This window comes from Epinephelus fuscoguttatus, linkage group LG18 (assembly GCF_011397635.1).
Source record: "Epinephelus fuscoguttatus linkage group LG18, E.fuscoguttatus.final_Chr_v1".
NCBI classification, from domain to species: domain Eukaryota; kingdom Metazoa; phylum Chordata; class Actinopteri; order Perciformes; family Serranidae; genus Epinephelus; species Epinephelus fuscoguttatus.
Genome location: NC_064769.1, coordinates 11,576,394 through 11,603,636, shown reverse-complemented (window position 1 = coordinate 11,603,636; position 27,243 = coordinate 11,576,394). Strand labels below are relative to the sequence as shown.

At 41.3% G+C, this 27,243-nt stretch overlaps 1 protein-coding gene across 1 annotated transcript in view; it reads right to left on the bottom strand.

The window, feature by feature from the left end:
• lamc3 (laminin, gamma 3) overlaps nt 1–27,243 on the bottom strand; it is a 154,412-nt gene that overhangs the window by 46,566 nt on the left and 80,603 nt on the right. Inside the window, exon 10 of the mRNA XM_049604419.1 lies at nt 17,129–17,327. Within this exon, the coding sequence (XP_049460376.1) occupies nt 17,129–17,327 (199 nt within the window). The remainder of the gene's footprint in view (nt 1–17,128; nt 17,328–27,243) is intronic.

The following is a 27,243-nucleotide window of genomic DNA, read 5'->3' as shown; positions in this document are numbered from 1 at the left end:
AAATTGGATGCCAAATTTTCTAAACATATGACCAAGAGATAGAAAGTAAATCATAAATCATAGGGGGCCCAAAAAAGAGCCTTGTCGGTAATGTATAAATCTGGAATGTATTTTTTCCCATCAAATGTTCAAACAGCCTTTGTTATACTGAAAAAGTTATTGTAAATTCAAATGAGACAAGAACTGAGTTTTTGGCCAGGGACTGTAATGGTTAATAAATCACAAATACAATACATTGTCACTTCCGACTTGTCAAACACAGCTGCTTGGCCAGTGGCCCTTAACGTCAACTCTCAAGGTACAGCTCCAGCATCAGTGTTGGATGTTGGGGATGGCATGTCAATTTATGTTTGTTATATGCATTGTGTTTTTTCAAAACACAGGAAATGAACAGTGTCAGCTTGTTAAATGCATATGTTGTCTTTTCGAAATAAAGGCAACAAAGGCAGGTGGTTGGATTTAGAAAAAAAAAACATCAGGGCTTGGCTTAAAATAAGTATGTTTGTTACTAATGTAATGTCAACAGACATACGTCACTAGTATGCTATGTAACTAGCACACAATGTTGCTATTAAAAAATCTCAATTCATTTTGGTTTCAAATGAGACACAAACTGGTAAAGTTTGTTCAACCCATCCACCTTCCCTTTTGTCCACTCTATAAAAACTTTATTGCTGTTCACTAGAGCAGTTGCATTGAGTGTCAAAGAATGCCTCTACCTGGTGCATCTCGTCCACGGCTGAAGGGTGCATTGTTGGGGGTGAGACTGAGTTGGAATCATACATTTACCCAGGCACATAATTCCATGTTTTCTTGTTCTGCCCAGTCACCTATGGCAATTTATTTCATTTTGGCAGCAATGAGCCTTCCATTCAATATATTTAGCTGGCCGTGATCTATGATCAAAGTCAGTGAATTTTGAAAACATGACAGAAATGAGCTCAGTGCCAGATGGACCACATGCCGGCATTACTACAAGAGCTATGCTGACTCCTGCAAATTGGCTCATACCTTTTAAAGCCATTCATGAGCAGTTTCCTGAAACACTTATTTTGCCAGGGAAAATAGTGAACAGCTGATCACCTTATGTAGAGCATTTATCAGTTGATTGTAAAAAGAAAAAAAAGAAGAAAAAGTGGCAGAGCATCCGAGCAGTTCCTTATGGCATAAATATTATGCTTACATGCTGCAGACGTACACACACAGCTACAAGCAAGGCAATAAAACCTCCCCGCCTACTGGTTTCAAGGGAACAGAAAGTGAACAGAGGCAACATCAGAGAGAAGAGTGGATGCTACCTTATATAAGCCATTCACCTCCTCCTCTCATCAATCCCCTCCGCTCCAATCCCCACGCTTCCATATATTTTTCCTTCATCTGATTTTAAAATGATCTTTGCAGCAGGTGGGAACACGCAGCCACTTAACAGGTTAACATATTTACCAGCTATGAATGCAGATGCTGTCAGTCAACAGAGATGTGGAGTGTGTGTGTTTCTGCTCATGTTTATGTATGCCTTCACATGCCTTTAGGGAAACACTTGGAAGCACGCACGTTCCCATTTTCGAAACATGATTATTTTTGCATCGGACTGTTGCAAATCACACTGGCAGATGGCCACATGGATTGATGTGTTTGTGTGAAAGCTTAAACTTGCAGAAATTCTTGACATGTTTGAATGTGTGTGCGTGTGTGTGTGTGTGTGTGTGTGTGTGACAGGGAGAGGCAGAAAGAGACAGAGGGAGTAGGGAGGGAACGATATACTGGAGTACGTAGTGAAGTGCATCTGTGCATTTACCTGAGAAGTGTAATGAGATCTGTGGAGAACCTCTCCAGAGAGGAACACTTAATGACAGTCTCTCTGTCCCCCAAGCTCCAGTGCATTTCAGAAAGGGAACCAAAGTGCTTCTTTAGCCAGGGCTCTTAGTGCTAAGGGGAAACTCATTACTAGTGCGCAGACACCAGAGAGAGGCATGGAAATATTGGAGGGTATGAAAAGAGCTGTGTCCCAGTTCAGAGGCAGGATCCTCTGATGGAGCAAGCATAGAAGATGTGTCCTTCTTGACTTGAAAGACCAGACTGAACCTGTGCCTCTGGCCTATAATAAGATTATGGCATTCAAGGGCTCCTTGTCAACTTGTTAAGTCAATAATTTTCAAGTTTATCATTAGGAAGGTGGCATGAAAAGGAACAGTTCACCCCAAAATCAAAAATACATGTTTTCTCTAACCTGCAGTACTATTTGTCAATCTTGATTGTTTTGGTGTGAGCTGCAGAGTGTTTGAGATAACCGAGTCATGATTTCTGTAAAGAAACATTGCTAGTGAGTTTTTCTAACAGTTTTTTTTTTGGCACTTTGAGCACCACAAGCCAAGCACCATGTAGTTCCTTTATATTCCAAATAAGGTAGACATCTCTGCAACTGATATCTCCAGTTATTAGTTAGCAGCTCACACCAAAACAATCTAGACTGATAAACAACACTAAAGGTAAGAGAAAATGTGCATTTTCTATTTGGGGGTGTGTTTAACAAAGTATAAAAACAGTGGTAAAACTGTCATGTGTTTCATTTAAAATCAATACTGTTGTTTACAACTACAGCATCCAGCTCTTAAAACCCACTGTAGGACCTGCCCAGCACCAAATAGCAGATAAACAAAGTTAGTAGCCAAATAGCCAGATATTATAGCATAAATAACCTGGCATAAACTCTTTTAGTGTAAATGACCAGATGACCAGAAGACAGATGACCTCACATGACCCTGATCAAATTTGGATGGGTGAGCAGAAGCAACTGTTCCAGGAACCGGTTATCTGAATAACAGGAAAGGCTTAAAGGGAAATTTCAGTTTATTTCAACCTGTTTCCTATCGTCCTAAATTTGTTTGAAGTGACTAGTGACATAAAAATAATAGTTAGCATGTTAGCCGTTAGCCGAGATACAGCCAGGCTGCATAGTAGCGTCAGACCTGTTAAAATGTAAGTGAACGGACAACCTTCAAGTGCAAAGTTAGTCCACTAAGCAAGCTTTTTTTCCACAAAGACCGCCTCATATCGTTAGGATAAATGTCAGAGAACATATAGAAAACGACATGTAAACGTGTTGTCTTACCTTACCGGTGTGGTGCCATGTTTGTTTACCATCTAGCTCTGCGTTTCAAAGCGCAGCAGAAATATCACAACAAGAAGCAGTGATCTCATACCATGCCTGAAATCTTGCGAGAACGAGCAGCAACAGCTGGAAGGCAGAACTGGACAGTAGCCTGAAAAGTTCATTCATTTATTTTATGAAAGATTTATAGAATAACGGCTGACTTTTTGCCAACTTTGACTTCAACTTTGTGGAGGAGGAATTTGATTGCAGAGTTTGATGGCCGCCCTTATTTATTTGAGCCAGAATACACTGAGGAAGAGCTTCATGAAATTGAAGAACGGAGGAGGAGAGAGAGAGAGAGGCGCAACAGGTAGAGGACGAGAGAGGAGGAATGGCTGCTGGAAGGCTTTAGCTCTGGAGATTGGTGGTGTACCTGTGAATGCTGTGCCCCAGTGCCCACAGAAGAGGAATGCCTCTGTTGCAAGGAATGGGACCGGTTGCAGCCTTATTTTCAAGGTCTGGATGTGACCGAGGACGAGACACCTCCACCTGGAGTAGTATCCAGCTGGGCTTTATCTAGAGCTCGCGAGATATATTTCGGCTGCGCTTTGGAAAGCAGAGCTAGATGGTAAACAAACATGGCACCACACCGGTAAAGTAAGACAACACGTTTACATGTCATTTTCTATATGTTCTCTGACATTTATCCTAACGATATGAGGCGGTCTTTGTGGAAAAAAAGCTTGCTTAGTGGACTAACTTTGCACTTGAAGGTTGCCCGTTCACTTACGTTTTAACAAGTCTGACGCTACCATGCGCCCCGGCTGTATCTAGGCTAACGGCTAACATGCTGACTATTATTTTTATGTCACTAGTCACTTGAAACAAATTTAGGACGATAGGAAACAGGTTGAAATAAACCGAAATTTCCCTCTAAGCTGCTCTTTCCTGTTATTCAGATAACCAGTTCCTGGAACAGCTGCTTCTGCTCGCCCATCCAAATTTGATCAGGGTCATGTGAGGTCATCTGTCTTCTGGTCATCTGGTCATTTACACTAAAAGAGTTTATGTCAGGTTATTTATGCTATAATATCTGGCTATTTGGCTACTAACTTTGTTTATCTGCTATTTGGTGCTGGGCAGGTCCAACGGTGGGTGTGTCAACTGATAATGCTTGTTTGTCAAACACTATAAATTGTCATGATGTACCAATTCTTTGGCTGTCTCACAAGTAAACCTTCAAATGTCAAATCCTATGTGTGTGTGTGTGTGTGTGCGTGTGCGTGTGTGTGTGTGTATGTATCCTGTCTTTATTCCACAACAATATTTCCCTCAGGAGTTAGAGGACACCTAAAGAAAAGTGAATATAAGACTTACAGTCCATTCATCAGATGAAAAGACACAGGGATGCTGATGTTACTCTGTATCTGCTGGATGTGTAAAATGTGTGCTACCAAGTTCACCAAACGAGAATAAAGGGTGATTAATATGCCAATGTTAATGTTTTGCTTGCAGCTTGTTTCTGCTGAAGAAAACAAAACAAAACAAAACAACAATTACAGGTTTAAGACTTGATGTCCAAGTGGCAAACAGTGTACTAGGTTAATGGTAGTGCTGCACGATTTGATAAAAATGTGCAATTGCGATTATGGTCGACAATATCGCGATTTGAGATTACAACATAATTACAATATACAATATAATAAATAAATGGTATCATGAGTCTTTTTGCTTGATTCAGTGTTTCCCCTACATTATATCAGGGGGACACTGACCTGACATGACATAGTTATTGTTATGGACAGACAGTGTGTCAATGACCATCTACAGACTGAGCACAGTCAAACACACTGCTCACACAGCAGCGCAGCACGGAACTGTACACACAGTGGAGCGAGCCTGTGTTGCGTTCAGGCATTGTCACGTAAATGACAAATTCCAGCACGCCATAGCACAACACAGCAGCATGTCAAGTGGGCCGAAACCGAGCAAAATTGCTCAATTTTACATTTGTTATGGAGTCCATGATTTCCCTGTGACACTTACAAATGTTTGCTTAACTGTGCTTGGATGTTGTTTTATGAGGCTCTGGCAGCTTTCAGTTCTCTCTTTGTCTTTAACGTTACACGGCTCGGCTTTCTCTCACATGCACTCTTCCTACTTTTCCCTGTGCTGTCTTGAGTGCTGATATAGATTGGTCATGTTGCCGCGGGACGTGGTGACTTTAACTTTTAAACTTTTACGTAGCATGTCTTTCTGTCCAACATCGCCGTACTTGAATCCAAAGTATCGGCAATGTAATAGACGTTGCGTTTTTTTCACCACCAACTCAGCCTGTTCATGGTTGTGCTCGTGCTCTTCTTCAGCGTATGTGTTGGTCACTGCTGCACGCCGGCTGCAAGCACCAGGATAGCTTGTGGGCGTGATGTCAACAAACTCCACACACTACAGGAGAGGTAGTCACGTTCACAGGCACACACGTTAACATTTATTTACATTATATCGCAAATCGCAGCTTTTTATGTGGTTATGTAATCGCACAGCCTGACATCGCGATTGTGATTAGATTAATCGTGCAGCACTAGTTAATGGTAAGTACTTTATAAAGCAAAGAACAAACATTGAGGTTTATGTATGGTTTCACCTTGCACTGGCTTTATCTACAGTCCACTTTGAGTGTTATCAGTAGCTCATGACCATTTATGTGGAAATACCTGGTGAATAAAATGTAGCTACGTGATATTTCATTTAAACTAGTCAAAGAGGTTTTAAAACCTACAGACATGTGGGGAACTTGAATGTCTGTACCAAATTTCATGGCAATACATCAAAGAGACGTCTTAAAAACCAGGGCTTGACGCTAACTTGTTCCCAAGGAGCACATGTGCTCCTAAGTTGAAAAAGTAAGGAGTGCACAAAGAACTTTAGGGGCACAATGTAAATTGATCAAATAATGTGTTTTCCGTAATAAACGTGATGCAAATAGACATTTACAAGCAAAATCATTTAATGAATTTGTATACAAAATGTACAGAAAGGTAAAATCATCAAGTTTTGAAAAAGTATTGCGATTTAATTTTGTCTTTAATGTTATTATCTTATATATATTATCTTTGCAATATGATTATTGTATATAATGTTATTACTATCCTAAAACATTCTCCAGGTCCTCTGAAACTGAATTATTTCCACCCTGTCCAGCAGCGGTACCGTGGCGAACGGTCCCTAACTGCGGGGAGAACGGAGCAGGCTTCCCCGGAGGTCCATGCTTTTCCCAGTCCCTCTTCTCCGCCACACTTTGACTTATTCCCACCCAGCCGACAGCCTGGCCGTGGAGAACGGTCCCTAACTGCAGGGAGAGGGCTTCCCGGAGGTCCGCCGCTTAACCCGGTCCATCTCCTCCACACTTTGACTTATTTCCATGCTGCTGACAGTGGGACTTATATTCATTGTGCTGACAGCGGCTTGGAAAACCGCCCATAACCGTGTCACACGGGGAAGAGGGAAGCGGGAAGGCGGCTGGAGTTCCTCCAACATTTGCGGTTATATTATCATATTTTTTTATTGACAAAAATATAGGCTGCTTCGACTGATTTTTTTATGCACACATGTGCCCCTAAATATTTTTTACAGTTCGCACACACCTATTTTTAGTTGCAAACGTGAGTGAAATGCTCGCACTGTCGAGTGCTGAAAACATAAGGCCCGTTTCCACTGAAGAAGTTCATGGTACTATTTGGGGGACAGGAACTTTACAGGAATCTCTTCTTACTCCGCTCTCTCAACCACCATGCCTCCACTGAGAGGGTGGAGTAGGTGGAAGGTTCCTGTAAAGTTACCGGGCTTCGGATGTGACCTAATCGTTGCATGACCATTTTGACCGGGGTGATGCAGCAAAGAATAAACAAAACAAACAAAGCTATTTTGTTGCTTTCTGTTGACGTCACATCCCGCCTTAAGTATATCCAATCAGCACCAAGTAAACCCTAAGCCCCACCCAGGAGCTTTTCGGGGCCATTCTGTGTACCTACTCCGAGGCAGGGACTTGTTTAGCCCCTGTAAAAGTTCCGGAACTCTGTCCTTCGGGGGTGGTTCCTGTGGTGGAGACACGCATCAATGGCCCCGGCCCTGTGAAATTACCCCGAAGTTCCTGCCGTGGAAACGGGCCTAATGATCTAAACCTCATCATACTAGAGGAAAAGTCAGGCAATCACCAAAGTTATTGGGAGTTATCCTCTGGGGACCATGAATGTCTGTACAAAATTTCATGGCCAATCATCAAATAGTCTTGACCAAAAGGGTTGACAAACTTACAGCTTATGGACCAGTATTCCCTAGAATGAAATCAGCAGCATTGCTAAACACATACAAACTGTTTACATGCAGAAAATATCTGCATACCTAGCTAATACAGAAGGAGACAGGAGGAGGTTCATTACATCGTACTACCATCACCTTGCCAGTAACACAATCTGTCCCTCTGTCCTATCACCTGAAACTCAAGTTGAAGTGGGTTTCTCTTCTTTTACCCACACTAAAACCAATTTCAACAAGACTGACCTGTCCTTTGTCAAATGTTGTTTTCCAACCAACACAGACAACAGTACAAGTATATTGACTCCTGCCCAAACTGCCAACAATCGGAGTGTGATTCCAGACAGCCAACTGCGGTGTGAGCCCCATCGTCGCAACCAAAACACATTCATGCAGCTTAACTCTTTATAACATCCACCAAGTCAGACCTTTCCTCACTGAGGATTCTGGCCAACTCTTTGCTCATGCTTTAATCATCTCCCATCTGAACTAGGGCTGAATGATACTAGGAAATAATCTTGCATAATAATATCGCAACTGAGATTCATTATGCAATTTTATTAAAGTTACTTATCTTCTGTATTATTCAATATACACAAGCATAAATCAATCAGCATATGAACTACTGTTTTATGGAGGCCAGACCTACATGTTATGAATGAGATGAATCAATGCATAAATTGATAGGAATACCACATATTTATTCAGCAATTGAACTGTAATAACCTTCAATCACTGTAGAATGTTGTAACATCAAGTCTTGTAAGCATGTAATATAATCTTAATGTCTTCACTGAGATAACATCTCAAGAAAGAACAATAAAGCACTGCAGAACAAAAGGCCTGAGAACATTAATATATGAAAAAATAAATATGTATCTTACGGATCTCCAGTCGGTTACACCAACAAATTACACAAAACTATAGCTCAACCACTTTAAAAATATCTAGATAGCTCAAAGTTCAGCCCCTTCACATCATTGAGCAGTTGGAAAGCAAGACATGGGACTTCACTTGGACTTGATGAGCTGCAGCATTTATTCATAGACAAACTGAAACCTACAATGTACATATACTACCACTTGACAACTTCACTGCTAATTTCTCCTCTTCTGTGGCCACACACTCGCTATGCACTGAGCTGTTCCCCAAATGAGCTACACTGTAATAGCTTATGTGCACATGTGGATTGCATTTAAAGGAATACTTCTTCCCCCAAATGACCATTTGTAGGTTGTATCAATTACTCACCCCATGTAACATTGAATACATGGAGAAAATGTTTTTCAGTGAACTAAAAATCCAAAAAATAGTTTAAAAAAAGTTTTAAAGGGTTAGGCTGGATTCACCAAAGTCAAACAACAACACAAACGAAGTAACTTACTGAGGCAGTGGTCGAGCAGCTCCTGTGCTCAGGTAGAATTACTGTTTTTGTCCATGTAGTCTGGCTTTGAAGAGAGAGCACGGATTAAGTTTCGCTCTCCAATCAGTGGAGAGGGCTGTCTGCGTAGTACTGAGCATGTGAGAAAAATGTTTTGTTTTTCTTTTTTTCCCCAACAAATTAAATGTAACACGGGTTGAGTAATTGATAAACAAATGGTCATTTTGGGGGTGAAGGATTCCTTTCAACTGACTGCATGGCGTGACATTTTACAAATTGTTCTTTTCATCTACGCTCTCTCTTTGCATATGTCACATGGAGCATTAGCTCACACACAAGTTGTTTCCGGCCCTCTGGTTGGTTAGAATATGCAACATTAAAAAAGCATTACTTTTAAATCACAGCTTTTGCAATATGAAATCTGCATTCCATTACATTGCAATGTCGGTTTGAATGATATTAATCACCCTAATCTGAATTAGTGCAGCTCCCCACCAGGCAAAGTACAACTTACTCAGAATGCTGTAACCTTCTGTTCCTTCTCTTCAGCTTCTTTAAAATTTAACACATTACTGTTTTTTTCAGATTTCTTTCAGCGGCAACCAACAGCCTGCTGCCCATTGTTACCAAGACTGTAAGAGGTGATCCCACAAGTATGTAGAGGCTCTACAGGACTGTTTTAGGCTAATGGACTGGAACAACCCCTGCGGAGCGCACAGAGAGGACAATGCAGGGCTCCCTGGCTGCATAACATGTCAATTTCCATGTGGACCCTTCAAAGCCATTAAACAGTTTGCCGTTTTCGGCAGTTCTCTTTAAACAAACCCTGGAAAACAAAGAAAATGAAATCCCTGCTTAGGGAAGAAGAGGGCTTCCAGGGCTGGCTACAGGGAGGAAGCGAAGTTGGTCTGCGGGTGTTGAGGAGGAGAATTAAAGATAGAAACACAGGGGCAGAATTGAAGACAAATTGCAACAAAACAGTGTGAAGGAGGTGCTGAGTGGGATGAGAAGGATTACTGGCTCCAAGACGCCAGGCCAAGTGGGGGAAGAGAACAAAAATAGTGTGAATGACTTAAGTCTGTTTTTAACAGGTTGAATGTAGAGACCCGGCCAGCTGCACCCACTCCCCGAAGTTGACGGACCTAATGAGATCTCTCCACAACAGTATGACTGATTACACTCCCGCTTCCCTACAGGCCGTCACACCGGGGATCACCTCTCCAGCCCCAGACACTCCCGCCTCTGGATTGGACACTTTAACATGAAGGGCAAGAAGGGAAAAAAGGCCTGCAGGAGTCCAGAGGAAATTGTTGCAAGGAGAACCAAGTGAAGTGTAATGTGAGATGAAAGAGCTGGTAGAGGATTTCAAGCAGAAAAAGTGGTGGTGGAACAGTCCTACATATAGCTGAAGGTCAATATCAACAAGAAATTGGACTGGTCTGAGAACACAGATGATGAGAGTAGGCTGTTCCCTTCAGGAAGGAACTACATGTACTAGTACAGTCTGCCTTTTTGGTATGTTAGTGAGGCAGAAACGATGAACATCTTGAAAGAAAAGGCAAATTTTGTAACTGGGCTGAAGACAATAGCTCAGGATAAGTTCATCTGTTTTGGGTCTGTTCGGTGGACAAGCTCAAACCAGTTTGATTATATGCAAACAGTCTGAACCTGTATTTTACATTATTGCACATTTTGGCAAATTAAAAAATAGCCTTCATCAGCAACCTGTATTGATGACATCATGGTGCTAAATCCAACTTGTATTACATTAGCAACAAGAGATATAACAATGTGATTAACATGATTGTTTATAAATGGACTAACTGAGCTACGAGTGTCTGACAGGTTAAGAACAATTTACTGCCCAGCCAAGGCTGGCAACATGAAGAGGATCACATTTCAGTAGAGGTGAGAGGGGGAAAGAGTGGCGCATGGTGTGTTTCTTTACTACAAAGTTCATGTGTTTTGTTTTTTTAATGACGAGATGTAACATGGCAGAGTAAGTCTATCCAGAACTGTGTCAATATGGAAACTGTGTCAAATATGGATCTGAAGCAGACAAAAGGATGTCTTAACTGGCTGTGACATGATGCGCCACTTTAACCTGAACTTTTGTCAGACGCCTTGTTGCTATTTATTCCCTTTGCTCACTTTCAAAGCACCACAAAAGATGAGGAATGGCTGATTCATGAAGGTTCATGAGAAATATTACAAGATGCCTTCTTATTTCACTACCAAAAACCAAATACAGTGGCAGGTGGTTGGAGGGAGATTGCCAGGGAGCTGAAAGTTTCTGGTAAATGACCATCACTAATAACAAGCTAAACTACTTGCTGTTGGCTAGATTGTATGTTATTTCCAGTAAATATTGTAATAAAATGTGTTTTCTGTTTCTGCTTTAAAAAGAACAAGCATAAGATAGCTACTTTCCACCATCTTTTAAGTGGGTACGCCTCCAGGCCAATCTTGAGGGTACATCTTATAGACACGTGGTTTGTTTGCATGTCATTGCAGAAGTGCAGTTTTTTTTTTTTTTTGTTAAGGTGTTTTTGGGGCATATTGCCTTTGTTGGACAGGACAGCCAAGCATGAAAGGGAGAGAAAGAGTGAGAGGGGATAACATGCAGCAAAGGCTGGACTCGAACCCAGGCCACTGCAGCAACAGCCTTGTACATGGGGCACCTGCTCTATCCACTAAGCCACCGACGCCCCCAGAACTGCATATTTAATGGATTCATTGTGGACAGAGAGCTCTGTCCATGCAATGTGTCGCAATGTCAAATGCTTGTTTGTTGTTAGGACACGGTATCACTCCACTCAAGAGTGGCTGCTGAGTCAAGTGCAACACCTTGTGTTAAAATTTGGTATGCCAGTCTGATCCAGTGTTTAGCTTGATATCAAACCGGTGTGAAATTTTTTACCCCAGCCCAACTTTAATGTATATTCAAAGAGTTAGTGGTGGCTACAAATGTCAATCTATCCTTTAAAGGTGCTGCATGTAACTTTGGAGCAAGACCATTGATTGTTTAGTCTCACTGCCAAGCCGTCAAACACTGGCGCACTGGATTGGTAGGTGGAATGAACCACCACCCCAAAAGTATTTGATAACCTGGGAATGAGACTTAACAATCAACTGTCTTTCTCTAGAGTTTCTTACAGCACATTAAACTTAACTTCTTGAGTTAGCTTGGAATAAAGAAAATATACTAAAAAAAACCGCAAACAAACACCAGGGCATGATGCCGGAAAAAAAACAAAATGCACGCTGGCATAAGACAGCTCAATCTGCTTTAGTCTCAGTTTCCAAATAGAGATGCTTATCAACTATCTACAACACAAACAAATGATTACAACTGATGCGCGTACATCTTAATATAATCTAACACTAGAGACAGGGAAAACAAGAACAGCAGACTGCCAGCTACGAGTAATGTAAACACCATCAGCTCTGTGTGACAGGAACTGTGTCGCAGCTTGATTTTGATTGCTGCTATCTTTCTAACAATATCCGAACTCTGATTGCTGCAGTATTCAAAAAGGTGCTGTTGCCCTCGAATTACAATACAAACTATTCCTGCCTGCAAGGTCTAAATAAGAATTGTTACACCTTGTCACAAAATACTCGTGGGGAAAAAAAAAACAAACAAAAAAAACATTTGTATGATATTGCTCTGTGAGTTTATATCTATATGTATATTTATATGCTACTGGAAGTGTATGAATGTGATCTGATTACTATAAGAACAAGTGTGCTTTTGCATGTTGGTGTGGGAGGCTTCAGTATGCATTATACCTGAGTGAGTGAAAACTACTCAGACATCTAAAACTGCCACCGTTAACAGCAAAATGCTGCAGCAGGTCAGAGATGATTTCACTCAGAGATTCATGGATAAAAAATGTGGACAAAATATTTAAATCAAATATGAATTGACTATTAGATAGAAAATCCCTCAGTCAAATGCCTGGCAAAGAGGCTCTTAATGCACCTCATGTTTATAAAATGGAGCCTCTACCTGTTCACATTCCAAGGCCGTCAAATACCAACGCTTTGTCACACCCCTCTAGCAATGCAGAGGGCGACCTTTAGGGTATCTTTATGACGCACAGCTCACAGACATAGAGCTGGTTGAGAAAAAAGATCATGTTTCAGGTTAAAGTATGTTTGTTACGTAACGCAACAACATTGTTTTTTTTGTTTCATGCTGGACACAACCTGTGGTCTTCTGGGTGAAAATCTGGTTTTGTTTGACATCTACTTCACCTCTCTCTCACCCGACATGGACTTTCTCAATCTTTATACTATATCAGTTGGGTTTTAGAGTTAGTGGAAAGCTCAGTGCATCATATAATGACGCTAAAGAAGGGCCTCTGGTATTGACATCACACATTGAGGAGTGTGAGGAACTGACTCTATCTGACACCCTGGGAATGAGAATGGGCTGGAGCTCCATGTTAGACACATGAAGTATATGCAGAGCTCTGCACAGCCTGAAGAGCACACATACATACACTGTAATCCCTTTAGGAATACGCTCGCCGAATAAACCTCTACAGTTGATGATAATATGACTGTAACTTCACACTTTTCTGTACCTTCACATGTTCATTCAAACCTGCATTCTTTTAAATGTTATGAGGTGTTTTTACTGCAATAGTGTATATAGATAAATCCTATGTACATGTCTAGATAATATGTGGACAGGCTGAATTTTATACACATATACTGCATTGATATTTAATTCGTTTCACTCATGCTCATATTTTTTTCATAGTCATTTTCACATTTTTGGCCATACACAGTATGTTATTTCAAGTGGGCTGTGTCTGCTACACTTGTCTGCTGTCACTATAATCCACTTAAGCTCTCCTTTCCTTGCTACGACCTGGTCATCCTCCCAATCTGGACCCCCCTCCTTTGCCTCCTGGAGCCTACTACAGGAGTGACCACCCCACTCCAGTCAAAACATCAGACTCCTACAAGGTTCATCTGCTGTAGAAGTACCTTTTATAACCCTCCCTCCACTCACTCTAAACTTCCCCATATTAGTAGTCTAGTGGTCTTTTAAAAAAGAATTACTTTCTTTCTTAGGCACCGTCCACACATATACAGGTTTATCTAAAAATGTAGCTTGTTCTATGCATATTGGCCTTTTGTCCACATGCAACTGCGTTTTAGGTCACTGAAAGCAGACCTTTTGTGAAACTCAATCGATAGTGAAGATTTTCGTTAGTTTTCAGTGTTTATGTGTAGAGAGGGAAAACAGTGTTTGGCTTGTAATGTTAAAGTGTGTGTTATCTCCTTTGTGAGGTGTCACATACAGGGCAACATTTTGTGCAACAGCAGACATAGCCAAAACAGTAAATGGTAAATGGACTTGTACTTCTATAGTACCTTTCTAGTCTTCTGACCACTCAAAGTGCTTTTACACCACAGAGTCACATTCACCTATTCACACATACATTCACATTCTGATGCCTGAGGCCACCATACAGGGTACGACCTGCTACTAATAGTAGTATACATAATAGTGCTGTTTCTAACTTTGCAAACAGGAATAGAGTTTTGCTTCCACTGTATTGGGGAACAGAGGTGTCAGAATGTGCTACAGGCGTCACGGCTCCAGGTCTCTTTGTATTCTGTGTGTGGTTTTAGATTTAGGATTATTTCACCGCCTTTTGGTTTGGCATGCTCTTGACAGTGTTTTAATTGTGTTTTTGCATTTTCATTGGGATGGAAACATTTTTTTTTCTAAAAGTGTTTGTTTGGACTTCGGACTGTTTGGGGGTACAAAGGAGGGAAAAACCCTGTTTTTAAAAATGCCTTTGTACATGTAGACTGGGACTTATATTTGCCGGTTTTCAGTCATGCTAGTGCCATGGCTCTCGAGATGGTTGGTCAATCAGTCCATCGCTTTGGTCCAGACTAGGCTTTTGCTTTTTTCCAACTGGTTTGATTTTAAGCCAAATATCTAACCGAACTGATATATCAAATTATACACCTAATTTTACCACTGGGGGTCTCATTTAAGCTATTTTTCCCAATAAAAGCCCATTATAGGTGTAATGTGCTTCCAATTCATTAGGTGGTGGTAATGCTGTATTAACCGCCAATACACACAAGGTTACAGAAGAAGAAGCAGAAGGACACTTCTCTCTCTTGCAGCAGCAGACAGCTGAGCGGAGCTGTGGAGTCGCAGTCCGCGCAGCCTCTGAGACAAACTAAACAAAACACTTGTAGGCTCCTAGCCTGAGTGTCAGACTGAAGCTCCCAGAACCTTCAGTCCGACATGGCTTCCATTGAAGGCGATTTACAAGGGGGAGGGAATTTGATTTTTTCCCTAACCAATCAGTAGAGATCAACGACTCACCCAGAATCTGACGTCATTAGTATTCATGCATCGGGGGTGCCGAGCATTGCCCAAGCGAGCATTGCCCGTTTAAAATGTCTCCATCGTCGTGCACACCCAGCTGCATCGCCGTTAAATCCAGTTAGCAGCTTCCTTAATTTGGTCCTCCATTAACACGAGTAGCGGCAAAATACCTCGATAGCATCGTTAATGTGGTCTGTAGGATCGGTAGCGGTCGCCATTGTTGCTATCCTCACCAGTTACCCACCGGCATACAGCTTGACATCAGCGTGGCGCTGATTGGCTAATCGCTAGACCCCCGGTATTCATTGGTCCATCCAGCGTTTGGACGAGATAAATTGCAAATTCATTGAAGTATGCCAGACCAGAGATGCAAGCCTACTCAGTTGAGTGGGCGGGGTCTATGGTCTGGAACCAGGCTAGTAGGCTCCTCCATAAACCTTATTAAGTTGTCATAATGCATGTTACAATGCAAGTTAAGTTGAATATAGTCCCTTGACACATCGCCGATGTGAAAAGGCCCCCCCCTTTTTGATGTAAATTAAACTGGGTGGAGCTCTACCGGACCGAACCGCTTAAACTGGAAATCGGCACAAGCCTAGTCCATGCTGAAATGTTTCGACAACAATCTGATAGATTGCCATAAAATTTGGTAAAGACATTCAAGTTCCCTAGAGGAAGAGTCCTACAGGCTTTGCTGATTCTTAGGTGACTCTAGAAATAGCGCTTCCAGCAGGTCAGTCAGTGAAAAACCTCAATACCTAGTTGATGGATTTTTTTTTTTTTTTTTTTTTAAGATATTTTTTGGGGCATTTTCAAGCCTTTAATTGATAGGACAGACAAGCGTGAAAGGGGGAGAGAGAGAGGGAGTGACATGCAGCACAGGGCTACAGGCTGGAGTCGAACCCGGGCCGCTGCGGCAACAGCCTTGTACATGGGGCGCCTGCTCTACCACTAAGCCACCGACGCCCCACCTAGTTGATGGATTGGTACGAAATTTTGTTCAGCTATTCATGGTCGCCACAAAGCCTCAAGAAGGTTGACATTTGTGGTTTTGAATAGTGTCTCACAACCATTGGATAGATGTCCATGAAATTTAGTACACAGTTTATTATTACCTTGGGGTTTCTTTATTTTTTCTTCGAGTAGCATCATCAGGCCAAAATTTGTTGTACTTTTTGCCAGCCATGACAACATCACTGGCTGGTATTGTTTTCACTTTGTGTGTGTGTGTGTGATCAGGGTATATCGTGGTCCTGGTGACACCAGTTGTAGCAGGAACTATGTCTGTCTGTCTGTGGACAGAGATAGAGTCACAAAAAATTACAGGTGTATAGTTGAGATAAGGCTAAATTAAAAAATGGGCATGGTCCAAGCATGGGAAAGGCAGTGGGGCAGGGGCCATAGCCCCCCAACTTTATATCCCTGGCTGACATTTGTTTTAAGTTTGTAAGTCTGACCCCCTTTCTGTCACTTTTTCTGTACTCTTGGTGACTTTTGTGTCATTCAACACATTTCTGCTCACATCTCAAGTCACTCCAGGTGAAACCATCTGCTAAATGTATAAAATGTAAAAATGAAAATGCAATGCTGCCTCTCTGTACCTGCCAGATCTACATGACAGCCAGCGCATGGGGGAGCTGGCTCATCACCACATTCATATCCTGACATTCTGCTGGGACCATGACAGCACAGTCAATGTAGGTGAGCTGTAGTCTGTGCATGGGTGTCCTGGATAGTCTGTACTCTGCGGACTCTATATATATTGTAACAAGAAACAAGGCAGGCAACAGGGACATGCATAGATGCAGAGAAAAACAAACATCCCGACAACCATACTTACGCACACATTGAGGCAAATGCTTTGGTATTTTCCACAGAGACTCAAGTTCAACAGTAACAAAAAAAAAAAAAAAAAAAAAAGCATGTGCACAGACTAACAAACTGACAGCCCCATGCTGCATCCTTGTACCTGACAATGAAGGAGTGCCGAGGTGTGAGGCTGGGGTCATGGTCAAGCACTGGTGTGGGTGAAAGGTCAGCAGACAGGGTGACTCCAGAGCCTTGGAGGAGCAAGGTGACGTGGTTGGGGAGCAGCGCGGTGGTCTCAGAGGTGAAGGTGATGGAGAGGAGCTGGCTGTAGCTGTAGACTTGATGACCCAGGAATTTCCCTAGTGGGTGGGCAGAGGTTGGATGTTAGAGAGGTGAGCGGAGTCAGCTTTATTATTGAAGTCTCAGTCAGCTCTCTGCCGTCAACGCAGTAAACACAGAGATGGATTTTTGTTTGTGCAAATGTGTTGTGGTGGAATCTGAATTACTCTTTATCTTTGTGTATATATTTAAAAAATATTCTGCCTGTTCTTATCTCTTTCAGTCTGTGTGTGTGCGTGTGTGTGTGCTTGTGTGTGTGTGTGTGTGTGTGTGTGTGTGTGCGTGTGTGTCAGGGCAGAGGGGTACAGGCTTTTTGAGCCCATATGGAGCACTGCAGGAGTCTATGTGTAATTACCCACCCTCTCATCTCTGGCTCATTATAGCACATTAACAGGACTTCAAAGATCTTAGCCACCACTAGACAAACCCCATCCTCTCCACTGCCAACTTCCAAAACTGGCTAAAGGAAAAACACTCAAGTTGTACTTTTGATATATAAAAATAGGCAGAAGTCTTCCCGTCCCTCACTATGGATATGAAAGATGTAAACAACACATGCTATTGTAGAACGCCTTGCACCAGTTATGCTCTCAAAATGAAAAAATCATAACAATTTTTAGAAAAACAAAACAAAACAAAAAACAACCATGCTGCCATTCTGGACCAGCTCTGGGTGAGTGAGTGGGCAAAACTGACAGGTTGCACGCTTGGTTGCCACCTTGTTTTTGAGCGTAATCGTGTGTGAAGTACATCCTGAGCTCTTGTGAGGGTTGGGAAGGCTAAGGACTTGAGTGGGTGATTTTGCTTGCGAGGTGCCTCTGGCGTCATTCGGAGCAATTCAACTGTCTGATCATTTGATATCTTCTCAACCGACAGCCCCCTTTTATCATCTCTGCCGGGCCCTTCTGTACATCTGCAGCCCACTCTTGGTGTGTTTTTATCTGACCTGTAACACTTTTGTAAGGCTCCGCTTTTAGACACCCTAATTGATGTTTTTGCCTGCTGTCGGTAATGTATTACTCAGTGATGTGTTAAAGTAATTAGTTAAAGTAATACATTATTACTTATTTTAAAGTAAGAAGCAATGCAATTAGTATTTCAATTAAGTCTAAACTGTTTTTCTTCTTTCATAATTTAATGCATTTCATGGTCCAATGAATAATGCTATTTGCTTTACCTATCATTCATTTGGTTTATTATATTATATTGTTATATTACTAGTCTTGCTGTATCTTTCCAGCTACTATGCAGCGACACTTGCTTGTTGTTCAGCTCCAATTTTTCATGCGTTCAAGTGACACATTACTGTGTCTTTCGTTTTTCTAATAAGCTGCAAGCTTTCACAAACAAGAAAACAAACTCAAGAAGTTGAGCTTTATTCACATTCTTCCATGAAACAACACACTCTCCCTCCATAGCTGTTAAAACAATTCAGTTTTAATGAGAGGATACATGAATAAAGGAAGCGTAACACACTGCGTTATTTATATTTATTATTCAACACTATGCTATCAGTATTTGTAGGAAATGGAAAAACAGGCAATGATTGAAGAGGAAAGGCTTCAATTACATGACCAATCAATAGCACTTTCTGTTCCAAGGCCAATAAGGCATCATTCATGTCAATTTGACTTTAGAATCGATAGAAATAGATAATTACAGCCAATCAGGAGCAGGGGGAGTGGCTAAACAACCACCAGTCACTGCCAATGAAGACAAAAGGCCTTCTCAAGTAAAATGAGCTGCCACAGAGCTCAATGTAGTTTCAGGATCAATACATATTGAAATCAGCCAGTCTGGAAAAGAAACGACTCTTAGATTGAATCCATCACCAATTAGACAGGAACGCCTTCAATGAGCCCTCTCACATCTAAACATCTTAACCAGAGGAAAAACAACCAATGTGGGTGAGAGGTCTAAATGAAATTACAGATCAATACACACTGCTGAGTCCAACAAGGCACCACTCATACCAGTGCAAATACAGACACAGACATAGAAGACTGAATAGACAACTTGTAGTGTTAAAATTGCATGCTCAAATATAAAAATAGGATTTCTTTAAGTTCCTGTAACGTGCTGTCTACAGTTTTCAAAGGCACTTCACTCCTAAAATGCTTTAGCCAACTTTATTGTTACAAAAGTTTGTAGAATGCACATAGAATTATATTGATTTTATTTAAATTTTTTCATTTGGCAGACAATGATTAAGGATGATGATTAAAATGAGCCGCCATAAAGACTGGCCAGTGTTGCCAAATGTACGATAATTATTGTATTTGCATGATAATTTTGCCCCATGTACGATGTAAGACTAATAATGCTAAAAGTGCTATAATACAAAATAATTTAACCATTTTGCGAGGCTTAGAATTAGTTGTTGGTTTTAGTTTGAGCTGTCTCATTTTGGCTGATTTCCCAACAATCAGGACAGCAAAAAAATGGATCCTAAATCTGTATTTATGCACCTCTCATCACATGACCTCTGTCACCCTAACCATGCTAGGTGTAGGCTATGATAAACGTGATAAACAGTGGTGTAGTGGTAGTAGATGGGGTGTGTATACTAGGGATGTGCGTGATTAATCATTCGCCCCCTTGCTAGTCGACACCAGAAATATTAGTTGGTCAATCCAATTAGTGTTTTATTCATGTAAAAGGCCACTTAACTGTCATGCAGCCGCCCTCCACTAGTGGGAGCTACAGAACTGTCAGACAGCAGCTCCCCTCCCCATGGTAATGCTCGAGTAGACTGGAGTTTTAAAACAGCACGGTGGGAAATAAGAGAGATGTGGTCTCTCACAAAACCAGTGTGGTTTGGCAGTACTTGGATTTAGAAAATGAAAATAACGTAGCATGTAGGCTGTGTCAGAAAGAATGACATATAATCACTCAACTGGAGCAATACGTAACCGAAGTTGCTTTTTAGATGAGTCATGTAGTCCTGATTAAAATGTTCTTTTAGTCAACAGGGAAATTAGTCACCTGGAACATCCCTAATGTATACTATTAGGTAAATGGGTAGGGTACAGAGGAGGAAGTGGGTAAACTGTTCTTTATATTCCAGTGGCTTTTTGGCTGATTTACTGTAAACAGACAGAAAAAGAGGTGGGTAATATATGTATAACTTCACCTACCCTCAACTACACCACTGCTTGTGAGCATGGCTGTCTGTCTTGAGCTGTGTCTGAGTCAAGTTCTTTTAAGTGCAGAAGTAAGGCGAGATATTTATTTAATTAGCTTAGCTTATTGCCTAGGTTTCCATGCTGAATATAAACAGGCTTCCAGTTGTGCTGTCTTGTAAATTAATTTTGTACTAGGCTATTACAAAAATTGTCAGAGTGATGGACTTAAGGACTCATACCCCCCTCTGCGCATCCTAGCAACTCCAGCTTGCTTTGAAAAAATAAATAAATAAATAAATAAATAAATAAATAAATAAAAATGTGGGTAGATTTGTAGGTGTGTCAAAAGTCATTTAAATATGTGTTTTGTAAAATTACACATTTTGCATATTTATAGATACTTTAATTCTATAAACAGCCTCTTGTACCATGCACCATTTCCAATCTTGAAAAACTGAGGCCTGCACTCAGTGTGTTCAAGAAATGCAGTGAGGAGAACGGTAAATGTTGTGAGAGAGAAATAGGGAACTGATAAATGATTAAGTGTGTGCCAAGACCTAAAAAAAGAAAACTGAAGTGTGGAAAAATTAAATGACCAAGTGAAAGATAAATAGATAAATAACAGCTTAAAACAACAAAAGTTTTTATTATTTGACTGACTGAATTATTTATTGATGTACTCAGTTGTATTTTTCACTTTTCTGATAACATTTAGTTGACTCTTGTAAGTTTCTGATCTCCATACAGTGCAAGGGTGTAGGTTTTGTTTGGGGGTCCTCTGCCAGATAATTTTGGGGTATCAAACACTTAATTTTCGGCATTAAAGTGATTTTATATGCACCAATTTGTGCATTTTCTGCATTATTTATGGTGTAGATGTCAAAATAAAAGTCCTCTGCTACTTCATGTTTTTATTGGAGTGGGGAGATGAAAAATGTACTTTATAATATTGAGCAGGACGTGTCTTCCGTGTTCCTCCCAAAATCTACACCTATGACACAGAATCTTATACCTTTTCTATAAGGCGCTGTATATTTGTAATTTTATTTACTTTGGTCTGTACAGTCAGTCAGTCACACACACACACACACACACACACACACACACACACCATACCCATTGCAACAGAATAGCATCCTCCAGATGATCATTGTTCCATTAAGTTTGTAAGTGAGAATAGTCCCAGCAGAGCTACTATTTTGGGGGAACAGAGAAGAGGCAATTACCTACATTTAGGAAGTGACGCTCTATAATAATGAGTAATGTAAGAAACTCATGTTCACAGAAAATAAAAGTCAACAGATATTACTTTTGAAATGATTAATAGGAAATATATACTGCACATTCCTTGCATAACGGTGGGTAATGAGCCCAGTAATACTGTTGTGTGACTAAGCTAATATTCTCTCCTAAAGTGCTCCCTTATGGTTGTGAGTGGTTATGTTTCAGATGGAGCTTGCTGGCCATTATTCTGCTGGGGTCTGATTTGCGTCAGTGTGGTTCCTGGTAGTTTTTTCTCTGTCTGTGAGGACTGAGGTACCAAAGCATAATTACTCATAACCCTAATAGACCATCCAGCAATGGACCCACTGGCGGGCCCCTCTCCAAAGCAATGAATCACTATAAAAAACAATGAAAGGATTATTCATGTGTAAGCCTAATCTGCTGTCTGTGTATTTCCATGGATTTATATTCATTATTTTATCTCATATGACAAATTGGAGAGAATTAAAAAGTTTAGCAATCTCTAAACACCACAGCATGCAGGCTGCACATACATGAGGATGTCTTCCTTCCCTCAATAATTAGATTCACATTTACTTTTTAACACTCAGTGCAAAATTTCAACCATAAGGGGAGCCATTAATCAGTTGGTCAGTTTTGCTGACTGATAAATCATCAAGTTATTCCTTAAAGGAACAATCTGAGATTTTCGGAAATACGCCTCCTTTTTTGCTTGTTGAGAGTTTGAGAAGATCAATACCACTCTCATGTCTAAGACTGATACCGATCTCAGGGTTCCCACACCTTGTTAAACATCAAATCTAATGACTTTTCAAGGACTTTCCAGGCCCATTCAGGGACCCACTAGTTTGAGACATAGATCAAAGCTAATTACTATTACAACACTGAGACTTTTTATGAGAGCTGGCAGTCTCTACTGAAGCTCACAGCCAATAATTAAAAAGATACAGAGGCCTGAATGTGTGAACACTTCTTAATTGTGCTGTGTTACAGTGATGGCAGAGTATGTTGTCTCTTGCCTTCTCTAAGACAGCACAGCAAAATATTACATTGTGTAAGTTGATCCATAGAGAGTGTCTATCAATGCCAATGTATGTCTATTTTCAAAAACTTTCACAGCCTCAATTTTTACCAAATTCACAAACTTTCAAGGATTTCAAGGACTTGTTGAAACCCTGCAATCGTTGCATCTAATTCTTGGCAGGAAAGCAAATTTACTGTTCAATAAAGTGTCAAAGTAGTCCTTTAAAGGTCCAGTCTGTGGGATTCGGGCGATACATAGGCAGAAATGGAACATAATATAATGAGTATGTTTTCTTAAGTGTATAGTCACCTGAAAATAACAATCATCATGCTTATGCTACCTTAGAATGAGCTGTTTATATCTACATAGGGAGCGGACCCTCGTCCATGTTGTTAGTAGTGTTGCTCTATGTTTCTACAGCAGCCCAGAACAGACAAACCAAACACCAGCGCTAGATAGGGCCATTTTTACGTCAGCTGGCATATTCAGCAGCCCCATGACATTTAGTGTTGGGAAAAACACTGATATTTTAACATGAAACTGTTTAAGTTAGTGTTTTTATCGGTTTAAATCACTGGGTCAGTTTGTTTTGACTAGGAAGATACCTCTGTAGATAGTTCAGCTCCTGGTTAAAACCTCCTGGACGTCTAGATTGTAAGTTCTCAGAGGAAAAAGGTAAGCACACATTGGCAGGTGCTGGGCTGAACAGCGTCAGAGAGACTGATTGAAACTGCTTTGTTTCAAGATTCACTGGTTGCAGTCTGCAGTCCTCACCTCTACGTGCCAATGAATCCTACACCTTATTCCTTTAAGCAAAATTACCAAACATGCTCTGGTTTGGGCTTCTCCAATTTAAGGACTTGTGTTTATCATTACATTTAACATCTGTAGGTTTTGGACTGTCGGTCAGACATAACAAGCTGTTTTAAGATGTCAACTTGGGCTCTAGAAACTGATAGACAAAACTATTCATAGAAAAAATATCAACAGATCAATTGCTAATAGAAATAATCAATGCAGTCCTGGGTCAGTAAACCAAACATATGTGAGGCATGTATTTTAATCAACAACTTAAAAAAACAGAATGGAAAAAAAGCAAAGCTTTAACACGTGCAGCTCCATTTGGTTTCTATGACTCTGTCAGAATGATCTGAAGTCCGCTGACTGTGCTGCTGCTGACACTCTGCCAGGAACACATAAAGCCACCATCACAACAAGTGATAGATTCCCCTATAACTTTTGGGGAACCACGGAGGAGCTGACGATCAATCAGGAGGTTTAGACTTTGCTCCAACCAAATTAAATCAACTCAATTTCAATTAAATCACAGCCGCCTCGCACAAACACAAGTCCCACTGAGGCTTTAACATCGACCACCACTCAGACAGTTCAGGGGCAAAGGTTGGATGGACAAACTTTAAACTTTTAAACAGGTCCCACACTGTCAAGACACAGAGTCTAACACTAAACTGCACTGCCTGCAGGTGCAGTAGACGTGATCTGAAACCCAATTACATGAAAAGAAGAGAGTTCCATTCATATTCAAGGAGGCTTTTAAAGCAATATGCACCGCATGTGGATATGCAGCCTGGTACACATACACACTGACTATAGCTATACAACCAATAGAGATTATTGATATTAGACATGAAAAGAATATCACAGAAATAAAACTTATTATTTGAAAAAAAATCAACACAATCAAACAAATTTGCTTGAGCCTTCGGTGTCTACACCACAGTGTCAAAACTGTGGTTTAAAATGGATGAGATTGCAATACCTTTTTGACAAAGTGTTGTTGTCGGTCTGAACAGCCTTAAGACCTCAGTATGCTCAGACAAACTGCTCAACAGATCCTCTACCGCTGTCTGAAATCCACTTATCCCGATGGAATTGGTGGGACTGTGTCCGGCAATTTTTGTAACTTCCTGAAACAGGCAACCTTAGGCCCCAGTCACACTGAGACGCAATGCTACAGGCGCTGCCACTTCAAAAAAACCTTGGCAAGGCGCACTGAGCAAAACAGCATGTTACACCAGCAGAGCTGCGTGCACAATCGCACAATCAAATGTGAAAAAAACCCCCACACAAACTGACCCATAATCTTCCCTATGCTCCATCTCGCTCTCTCCCTCAAAGACAGTGACCAACATACAACTATCATGACGTGAGATATGGTTCCCTCTTCTCTCTCACATACTCTGCAGCTCTATTACAGTCCAACAGCTAACTGGCTAGTAAGCTTGCCAATGTACTGGCATGGTAAACAGCATTATACTCACCACGATTCACCTGGCTGCTTATGCAACTCCATGCATGCATTAGCTCATAAGTTTTTGAATGATGGGGTGACCTTCACTGTAAACACCACTAGTATTGACCTTTTGACTACATTTGCCTATGTCCAAATGTTCCTACCACATCTATCTTGCTTCTTGGTTGTTCTGACTGGCCGACTGGGCAAAGCGTGACATTAAAGAGCTGTCCTGTGAAAAGTTAAGAATATTTGAATTTCTACTGCCCTGACACACCAAGCCAACAGTTGGCCGTTGGTCAATGTCAGGCCGTCAATGAGTGTCTGTTGGCTGAGTAGTTGCAGTGTTGCCTGCACTGTTGGCCCTTGTTGGCTCATGTTGGCTTTTTTTCAGTCAATGCAGAATGTTGAATCGATGTCAGAGATGGTGAAACCCATTGGTGATTGAAAGAATTCTGGTTGGCAGTGCCGCTCTGTGCACGAGAAGAGAAACATAAGTGAGGAAAGGAAACAAATGGCTAAATCAAGAGGGTGTACAATCAGAACCAATTTGTTGATTTTGGTAAGATTATGTTTTTAGCCGTTGAGCTATTTAGAAGAAACGGTCCGTGAGTGTTTATGTTATTGTTCACTAGCACATGGTAAATATCCATTGTTCTTTCAACATCTGGTTGTGTTGTTGATGGGCTAACTGGTTAACTAGCCACTTGAATCCTTCCTGCTGTTGCTGTTCTTTCATATGCATCTAAAAACTGCAAGTAAAACCTGAAGCGCGGCGCAACAGAGAAGCACATGCCAGGCACGGTATACAATAGAAAAACAATGGTTTTGATTGCGGCACGTTTCTCGCAATGCATGTACTGTGATCAGGGCCTAGCAGTCACACATGCAGTGATTGGTCATGTGTTTGGAGGTGAAGAAAGTAGGCATGATTTGAATTTCTCCCTCAAGCTCTCTTTCTATTACCTCCTTTACTTTTTGAGTAGTGCAACTACATGAATTAGAATGAAGGGACTGCGTGAAAAATTTCTTGTGTTAAGACAACAGAATGCACAAAAGATACAGAGCTCTTGGAGAGAGATTGGGGAGGCAGTGGGATGCAGCCCGGAGGAAGATATGATGGCACGCTTCTCACCAGGCCTCTGAGTGTAGCCATTTGGAATGGGTATCAACACTTTTACCTTAAGATGTGGTCAGACACGTACCACTGAGTTTGTTTCAAGCATACTGAATTCTTTACTCTCAGTCTCACTCAAGCACTCCTTCACCTTCTAAGTTAGTTGACTTTCTCTCTGTGTCTCTTCCTTTGCACTCCTTGTTCCCTGTTTTTGCTCTCTCTATCTCCCCTCTCAGTTTTCTCATCTCCCTTTGCAACATCTCCTTTCTGTTTTGCTTATGCTTCCAGATGACAAGGCCACCAGACTGGGTTACATGCAGACCTGGGCACAGGTAGTGCTCAGGTTGTATGAGGCTCTTAGCTGCAAATGCTGCTTGAATCAGAGTGACAGGTAGCCTGAAGCTGCACTCGTGGAGTTTTGCTCTCCTTACTCTCTCTTCCGCTCCTCAGCTGAACACAAGGGCAGCCATATGCTACTCCCTCGCCTTCTACTAGAGGGTTATTTCATTAAAATTCTGTCCTTTCCCCCCCTCCCTTCTTCTCCTTTATTTTCCTTTTCTTGTCTCCCTGCTGCTTCGGGCTTAGCAGGTTGGCTTGCGCTGCAGATATGAAAAGGATCAACATTGCAAGCTACTCAACAGATGGCTGTTAGGACTTATGTTAGATGATGTCCCCTTCAGCATGAAATGCCGCTCAGCCAAGAGAGCTGCAGTTACTGTCCAGCAGATTCAAGTGGTGACCACAGTTGTTGGAGGCAGGTCAAAGCAACTGTTTAGGGAGGTACTTCATGTTTGTCTATGATAGTTCCTGGCAGCTGCGCTCAAGTGTTCAGTCTGTTAAGTCACCGGGGGGACTTGAACTCCGCCTGTGTCAACTGTCAAGCAGATGTCCAGGATCAGGAGGAGGACAAGTGGCATTGCACATGTTTCAGAGGGGAACTGTGCCCTCAAGTGCCCACATGCACACATGTCTACCCACATAAATATATGACTTGGGCACTTGACGTACTAGTAGTGAAAAGAAAATAGGTGAGAGGACAATTGAAGAGGTTTACAGAAATGAAACGTTTTCATGCAAGTGAAAAGGAAGGAGCAATTTTGTTGTACTGACTGGGCCGGTCATTTGACAATCTGGGGTGAAGAAATGAAGAGGAGAAAGGAGTGAAGGCATA